The sequence below is a fragment of the Leopardus geoffroyi genome, chromosome C1 (genome assembly GCF_018350155.1).
Source record: "Leopardus geoffroyi isolate Oge1 chromosome C1, O.geoffroyi_Oge1_pat1.0, whole genome shotgun sequence".
Classification (NCBI taxonomy): Eukaryota; Metazoa; Chordata; class Mammalia; order Carnivora; family Felidae; genus Leopardus; species Leopardus geoffroyi.
In genome coordinates, this window is record NC_059328.1 from 85,295,537 (window position 1) to 85,304,843 (window position 9,307).

Consider the following 9,307-nt stretch of genomic DNA (forward strand, 5'->3'; position numbering starts at 1 on the left):
AATTGAATTTAACCAATATTTAGTGTTAGACTAACTCCTTGAAGGCAAGATACCTGAATACTTTATATTTTTTTGTATTAGCCAGTACGTATTTGTTAATCATTCCCTCACACAGTATTAAAGTATCCTGGGGGTGCCTGGCTGGGCTTAATCAGTAGAGAATGTGACTCTTGATCTTGGGGTTGTGAGTTCAAGCCCCATGATGAGCAGAGAGTTTACTTAAAAATAAATAAATAAACAAACAAACAAACAAATCTTTTAAAATGAGTTGTAAAAAAAAGACATTCTGAGCCCAGTATATACTAATCTAAGGTTAATAGATTTGGAAGACAAAATAACTTGATTATTTCTTTTACCTCTGCTATTGAAAAATCTTTCTTATGTAATGTCTGATCTTTTTCTAACCTAAATTTCAATAATTTTGCAGTGATATGGTTTACTGTGGTATTTATGACAACGCCTTAGACAATGACAACTACAATCTTGCTAAAGGTTTCAATTATCACCAAGGACCTGTAAGAATTTCATTTCTCTTTTCAGAATTTTCAGCTTAAGTTATTTTTCAAATAACTTTATAAATATTCACAGCTCTTTTTTTTTTCCTTTACTTTTAAATCATCTTTTTTAGGAGTGGCTATGGCCGGTTGGCTATTTTCTTCGTGCAAAATTATATTTTTCCAAATTGATGGGTCCAGAGGCTAATGCAAAGACTGTGTTTTTGGTTAAAAATGTTCTTTCCCGGCATTATGTTCATCTTGAAAGGTAAGTTGTTGGGCAGCATGTAATTCCCATAACAGTATTTAGTCAATTTATTAGATATTAAGTAAATAACAGCTCCTAGAATTAGTTTCTGTATACTCTAGGTACCCCAATGAAATCTGAAAGCTTTACTCTTATTTAACATGACAAATTCAATGATGTAATTTCACCTTCTTTTAATTATTTTAGGTTGTTATTTATTTTGATTCGAAGACTTGATATTGTGTGATTTATACATGTCAAATAGTCTGATTTTTTAAATTTCATGGATATTTTTGGGTATGGTTAGAACAGAATAAATAAAAAAACTAAAAGTTCTCAGCCTGGGCATTTTGAGTTAGCTGATTTAAAGATTTATGTGGTTGCCAGAGGGGAGGTAGGTGGAGGGATGGGTGAAATAGATAAAGAGAATTAGAGTACACTTATCCTCATGAGCACCCAAGAAATGTATAGAATTTCTGGGTCATTATGTTGTACACCTGAAACTAATGTAACACTGTATGTTAAAACTTTTTAAATTTAGAATAATTTGAAAAAATAAATAAAATCAGAATAACTTAAAATAAAAAAATAAAGATATATCAATAAATAATTTTCAGAAATGCTTTATTATAGGGGCACCTGGGTGGCTCAGTTGGTTAAGCATTTGACTCTTGATTTTGGCTCAGGTCATGCTCTCATGGTTCATGGGATCGAGCCCCATGTCAGGCTCTGCACTGACAGATTCTCTCTTCCCTCTTTCTCTGCCTCTCCTTCTCTCTCTGCCCCTCCTTCTGTCTCTCTTGATAAATAAGTAAACATGTTTTTATATTTATTATACTTATTATACTTATTATAATTCAAGTATCAAGGTTGGTCTTTTGACTGTTATCTCAAACCCATTTGTCACCTCCTTTGTCCGAATTATTGGAGATAAATAGTGTCAGAGTTATGTGTCTTTATAAGATGATACAAAGATAGTTGAAAGCTAGCTTAATTTCCCAAATTCTAGATTAAACCTAAATACAGGCATGCCTCAGAGATGGTGTGGGTTCAGTTCCAGACCACCTCAATAAAGCAAAAATCACAATAAAGGAAGTCAAATGAATTTTTTGGTTTCCCAGTGAATGTCAAAGTTACATTTATACTGTACAGTAGTCATTAAATATGCAATAACATAATGTCTAAAAAAAACAATGTACATACCTTAAGTTAAAAATATTTTATTGGGGCACCTGGGTGGTTCAGTCGGTTAAGTGTCCAACTTCAGCTCAGGTCATGATCTTGCAGTCCATGAGTTCAAGCCCCGCATCGGAATCTGTGCTGACAGCTCAGAGCCTGAAGCGTGTTTCAGATTCTGTGTCTCCCTCTGTCTCTCTCTGCCCCTCCCTCACTCACGCTCTCTCTGTCTCTGAGAAATGAATAAACCTTAAAAAAGTTAAAAAAAAATTTATTGCTGGGGTGCCTGGGTGGCTCAGTCAGTTAAGCATCTGACTTCGGCTCAAGTCCTGATCTCGCAGTTCGGTTCATGAGTTTGAGCCCTGTGTCAGGCTCTGTGCTGACAACTGAAAGCCTGGAGCCTGCTTCAGATTCTGTCTTTCCCTCTCTGCCCCTCCCCCACTCTCTCTCACTCTCAAAAATAAACGTTAAAAAAAATTTAATATTTTATTGCTAAAATATGCTGATTATCATCTGAGCTTTCAGCAAGTCATAATCACTGACCACAGATCACCATAACAAATACAAGAATAATGAATAAGTTTGAAATATTGTGTGACATACCGAAATGTTACACAGATACCAAGTGAGCAAATGCTGTTGGAAAAAATGGTGCCAGTAGACTTGCTTGATGCTGGGTTGCCACAAACCTTCAATTTGTAAAAAACAGTGTCTACAAAGTGTGGTAAAGCAAAGCTCAGTAAAACAAGGTATGGCTGTATATATACAGCTTATTGCTTCAGAATTATTATGCATAAACAACATTAATGTTCTCTCCTTTATTACAAGAGCATGAGGGACTTCCATCATCACCATGAATGTCGTGTCAAGCTTTCTTTTTTTTCAGTTTGTTTTTATTAGCTTGGATGTAGTCACAGAAAACCCAAGCCTGCCAGAGTTCTTGTACCTCATCTAGAAACTGAGACTGAATCTGTGTGATGTGAACATTCTTATATTCTATCCTTTGTTGCCCCAGTTATTGCCACAGTATTTCTCATTGTTGCCACAGTATTTCTCATTGTTTGCATCTATTTTCTCTTTTTTTTCCCCTTTTGTCCATGAAAAGTAAGAGTATCTTACACTGCAGGGATCACTCTTCTACTTTACCTGTGATCCCATCCCTCCCACCTGTGTCCTGACTTTGCTCCAGTAATTATCCTTTCTTGGTATTCCACTTGATCCTTCCTTCTTAATCTAGAAAGATCAGCCCATCCTAAAATAAAGTGCTTTCATACTGTTCCTGCCTCTAGCCCTGACCTATCATTCTGTTTTCTTCTCAGCTCACTTCCTATAGGAGCAGCCTCAATCCTTTTGCTTTCTGACCCCTTTCCACCTTCAGTCTGGCTTTTGTTTTGCCCTCACCACTCTGGTGAAGCCACTCAACAAGATTCTTTCAGGTCCCCAGATCCCATGACTTCCTTTCAGTTCCCTTCTTTGACATTCCTATAATATTTGAAATTGTTGCTTTCTTCTTTTCGTAAAAAACCTTATGCTATCCAGGGGCACCCAGCCGGCTCAGTCAGAAGAGCATGCGACTCTTGATCTTGGGGCCATGAGTAACCTACTCTCCACACTGTGCTATCCACTAACATGGGGACTTGGCTCACCCTGCTTGCCCCAAGACATAGGTGACCTTTTGTCCTTCTTGGGCCAGACAGTCCCACACTAGACCACACTTATGTGCGTATGCCCGCCTTGCACCATCTGGGCTCTGGGCCATTCCCACCCTTGGTGTGAACTTCTTCATACCCTTCAGGTTCTGGCATCCCACCCTGTGCTGTTCCCGCTACCCTTATGTCCTCTCCTCCCCAGTTGTGGTCGCTGACCTCCTTTGTCCCACCTAATGACTTGAGGAATGAATTTCTTTCAGAAAGGAAGGAAAAGAAGACTTCTTTATACCAGTATGTATATGTTCCATGTTCTGGTTCCACATAACAATTGTGAGCAGTATATTATTGGTTCTATTAGTTTTTTTTGTTTAATTTCAATACTATATTAGTTTGCTGACTCTGCCATAACAAAGCACTACAAAGTGAAAAGCTTAAATAAGGAACTTTATTGCCTCACGGTTCTAGAGGCCAGAAGTTTGAAATCAAGGTGTTACTAGGGCCATGCTCCCTCTGAAGATGCTAGGGAAGGATCTCTCCCAGCCCTCTTTCCCAGCTTCTGGTAATTCCTTGGCTTGTGGTAGCATAACTCCAATCTTCACATGACTTTCTCTCTGTGTGCATCTCTTGGTCCAAATTTCTCTAAGGACACCAGTCAAATTGGGTTGGGGGCCCATCCTATTCCAGTGTGACCTCATCTTAACTAATTACATCTGTAACAACCCCATGTCCAAATAAGTTTACATTCTGAGGTACTGAGGGTTGGGACTTCAACATATGAATTTTGAGGAGGACACAGTTCAGCCTATTACAGATACCCTGGTACCTAACTTCAGTAATTTGGCATTTTACTCGGAAGAAACTTGAACACTTGGAAGCAAGTTTCTATATTTTGTACTTCTCTGTGATGGCTTTTTAAATATGGTACATAGCTGGTGTTATTATTATTAGTTATTATCCAAACTGTCTCCATATTTACTTAAGGGAATTATGTTTCCATACTTATGAAAAATTTAATGCCTACAGAAGAGTATAATGTAACATACACTCTTCACACAGCCATGAGTTACAATGTTATAATGGTGAAACAAACACATTCCCATAACCCAACTTTAAAAATGAAACAATACAGAATTCTGGATTTTTTAACTTTATGTTTCATGTTTAAGAGATTACACTAAAATTAAGAATAAAACTGAGGGACACCTGGGTGGCTTAGTTAGTTGAGCATCTAGAGTCTTGATTTCTGCTCAGTTCATGATCTCACAGTTCATGAGATCAAGCCCCGTCGTTGGGCTCTGAGCTGACAGCTGCAGCCTGCTTGGGATTTTCTCTTTCCTCTCTGCTTCTCTCTCTCTCTCTCTCGATCAATAAATAAATAAACATTTTTTTAAAAGAGAATAAATTTGAGGGGCACCTGGCTGGCTCAGTTCCAAGACCATGCAGCTCTTGATCTCAAGGTTGTAAGTTCAAGCCCCATGTTGGGTGTAGAGATTACTTAAATAAATAAAGAAAGTTAAAAAAAAGAAAAAAGAAGAAGAAACTTGATATGGAAACAATACTGTGTTCTGATAATAAGACCTGATAATTAGTTAACCTCTCTAAACCTCTTACCTGCTCTGTGAATACGGACGATTATGGTTCTTGCCTTTCAGGGTTGCTGTGAGCATTAAATGAGATAATGTACATAAGTCATTTAGTATTAGAACATAATAAATACTAACTGTATTATTCAGTAGAATGAGAGATTAGTATAGAAATTCATATTGGTTGTTTGTTTGTTTGTTTGTTTGTTTTTAAGAGAGAGAATGCAAGCAGGGGAGAGGGGCAGAGGGAGAGAGAGAATCAGTCTTAAGCAGGCTCCTTGCTCAGTGCAAGCCAGATGCAGGGCTCGATCCCACAACTCTGGCATCGTGACCTGAGCCAAACTCAAGAATTGGACGCTCAACTGACTGAGCCACCCAGGTGCCACCAGATTTGTTTTTAATTGGCACTATTTTCCTAGTCATAGCTCTCAGCGTTTCTTCATTATTCTATATTAGTTTTATAATTTTGTCAAAATCTACATAATTACAATTTGAATTTCATAAACTTAATTTGAAAGTACTAAAATTAGACCTGAGAGGATATTTGTCACTCTGTATATGCTTAGATAGTTTCTTCTGTTTTCTTTTTTTAATGTTTATTTTTGAGAGAGAGAGAGTGGGAAAGGGGCTGGGGGGGGGGGGGGTAGAGAGGATCTGAAGCAGGCTCTGCACTGACAGCAATGAGCCCCATATGGGGCTCAAACTCACCAACCATGAGATCATGACCTGAGCCGAAGTCAGGCACTCAACCAACTGAGCCACCCAGGCACCCCCTGTTTTTAATACATAAAAGGAATCCTTTGCGTTTGAAGGTCTTAAATCCCAAACACTGAATATCAAAGAATAATTTTAATCTAAATTCTTTATACATAGATCTTTAGGATATCCTGTTTTATTTTGTAGCAAATGACTATATATGATTGTTTTTCTGTACTAGCAAGGAAAACCACCAAGTTATTGCCTATTTTGTTAATCCAGACAAGATGTGTTAGATTGTATCTCATAAAATGTCTTTTCTTTCTTTAAGATCCCCTTGGAAAGGACTTCCTGAACTGACCAATGAGAATGGCCAATATTGTCCTTTCAGCTGTGAAACACAAGCCTGGTCAATTGCTACTATTCTCGAAACGCTTTATGACTTATAGCTGATTCATGGATATGTATGAAGTATGCAATTACTTGTATTATGGAATGCAAGGTCAAATATAATATAAAGGGTTTATATGCACAGGCTGAAGTTATTTTAAAAATCTAATTTATATAATAATGATGCCCAATTAGGTAAGACTTTAAAAACAGTGATTTGTCTTTTTCCTTTCTTTTGTTTTGTTTTGTTTTTAATGTACAGAGAGGTAGCTTTTGATTTGAATCAGGAAGAAAAACTATCATTACCAATGGGATGTTCTTTTGAATTTATGAAGTATTCCTTAATTGCCTGGAAATAAATAAGAGTTTGAAATCCAGAGTTTGAAACAGAAAAGTCATGTAAGCTTCTACTTGTACATAAGTAAAAATGAAGTATTAGAATGTAATAATGAAAGAAATGGAAAAGTATCTTCAAATTGTGGTATATATTTTCTTCAGTAATAATACATATTGATTATGCTGTGGTTAACTAATGTTCTCACCTTTTACTATATTATTCCTAGCACTTTCTACACTGCATTCATAAATATTAACTGAATATTGACTCATGGAATTGTCTACCTACACTGTTATGTTCAGAAAGGATGTTCAGAACACAGATGTTCACTGTGTGGTTTTTTTTCACTAGAATACTAATATGTTTTTAATATAATGAATGCCATAATTTGCTTATGTTAATGATGCATAGGATATATGAAAAAACACAAGCATTTAAGAATTTATTTCCTAAAAATAGTTTTGTAAAATTAATCTTGAGTATGAGTTTCCTACTATGAGATGGTTCACATTCTCAAAATGCACATTGTTGGGCATATTTATGAGAACTTTAAAGAAAAACATGCTATATTAATTTTCTAAAACTTAACAATTATTTTTAGTTTGTGTGCAAAAGTGTATTGATAGATCATAGCAGATACTAGTTTCCTATTAACTAAAACCTACATTGACAAGTTTAGCACTGAGAAGAATCTTGGTATAATAAAAATATAGATATGAATTTAGTAGTTCTCTTGAATTCAATAGAATCATTTGAAAAGTTTTTCATGACCTTAAATCCAAAAAGTCATAAAAGGAAAAAAGGTTTTTAACATTTATATGAGTTAATATTTTTGAATAATACTTATTCTCTAGATGGATTTTTTTTATTGTTTACTATTTTTGTCTCAAGAAAACACTTAAATCAGATCGTTACACTTTTAGTTGAAAGAAAATAGTTGCAAAAATCCTTTCATCACTATTTAATATTATTCAGTGGCATATTTATAGCTAATAAAATAATGGTACAGTAATACTTTTCTCAGTTAAAGATAACATACCCAACCATCTTAAGTATGATTAAGAAATAAAAATAAGAAAAGAAAGTAAACTAAAACTTTTAGGCAGTAAAAATATATGAATACAGAAGATATCAAATACCCATGCCTAAAAGCTCATGTAACTTAATGTATACTGCACAGTCTTCTTCAAAATGGACTGTACTTTAGAAGTAGTTTTAACTAGGGGCACCTGGGTGGCTCAGTTGGTTGAACATCCGACTTCAGCTCAGGTCATGATCTCGCGGTTTGTGGAGTTCAAGCTCCATGTCCGACTCCATGCTGACAGCTCAGAGCCTGGAGCCTGCTTGGGATTCTGTGTCTCCCACTCTCTCTGCCCCTCCCCTGCTCACACTCTGTCTCTCTATCTCTCTCAAAAATAAATAAACACTAAAAATTAAAAGAAAAAGAAATAGTTTTAACTAGCTTGCTTTTTTGGTTTCCCAACCTAAAGCAGATTAAATCCTAGAAATTTAAGGAGAGTTGTGATATTAATCTGATCACTGTCTATAAATACATTTGTTTCCAAGTTTCCCTTCCTTCCTCATTGCTCAATATATAACTTTCTCCAAGCTTTGCAGTTAAAAGGAATGGCATTCCTTGAGAGAGAAAACCATTAGTTATCAAAGGTTGATGCAGTTATGTTGCTCTACTTTAACTTCTATATTAAAGATAGTAAGAAAAATAACCAAAAACCAATGTATTTAATAAAAGCAAGAATAGTTGACAATTAAATAGGATGAATGGATGGATGGATGGATGGATGGATGGATGGATGGATAGGTAGGTAGGTAGGTAGATAGATAGATAGATAGATAGATAGATAGATAGATAAACAAGTTGAGAACTTATAAAACATAACCATACTGGGTTGTAAGGCAATTCCCCACCTCAGTAATTTTTAAGGATATCATGTTGTACTAGAAAATTAAGTGGTTGATATTCCAATAAGGAATATTAGGGAAAGAACATTGTGATAATCTGCATGATCTTTTTTAAAGTTTAAGAAGGCATGTTAGACATTATTTTATCAAAGGTAGTTAAAATAATGGTTTTAGACTTTAGAGGCATAAATGTCATTTCACTAAAGAACATCTAAATAGAATGCTTCATTCCTGAATGATGTTGGATGATGTACCATTATATTATGTTTCGGCAATGGTTCTATGCCTTGGTTCCTCACTAATCCAGATCAATCTTACTCTTTAACATGAGAAGTAAGTTTGCCAGTAGAACCAGTATGCTGTGATAATTTAATGTTTCAAGGATAGTTGAGGAAACATTAGACCTGTCATCGTATCTGTGGACAATAAAACCTATGTGAATTGTAATCCATTTCTGATATGTCTTCAACTGCTACATCTAGTAAGAAATGTCATTTTTATGTCTGTGTGCCAAGAAAATAAAAATATTTTCTAAAGGACTATATTTTACTTTCATTCTATTATTTACCAGTTAACTGATCTTTTGATGCCACTACCATTTATTCAGGGCTTGCTTATTTTGGGTATTTATTTTTGGGTGTTTATTTTTTGCAGGATGTATGAGGGCAGAAAGAAAAAGAAGAATTTTAGGCTGTTTGGCAATGTATTTAATTAGCCAAGTTGAAATTAGGAGCAAAGCATACTTTTTTTAAAATTTTGTTTTACTTACTTCTAAGAGACAGAGCATATGCAGGGGAGGGGGCAGAGGGAGAGGG

General features: G+C 35.5%; 1 protein-coding gene across 2 annotated transcripts in view; it reads left to right on the plus strand.

Moving 5' to 3' along the window:
• Window positions 1–9,031, plus strand: part of AGL (amylo-alpha-1, 6-glucosidase, 4-alpha-glucanotransferase) — an 84,784-nt gene extending 75,753 nt beyond the window's left edge. For both annotated transcript variants that reach the window (XM_045478394.1, XM_045478395.1), the window contains exons 32-34: window positions 428–515; window positions 629–762; window positions 6,177–9,031. In XM_045478394.1, the coding sequence (XP_045334350.1) occupies window positions 428–515; window positions 629–762; window positions 6,177–6,294 (340 nt within the window). In that variant the 3' untranslated portion in view covers window positions 6,295–9,031. The remainder of the gene's footprint in view (window positions 1–427; window positions 516–628; window positions 763–6,176) is intronic.
• Window positions 9,032–9,307: the final 276 nt, after the last annotated feature.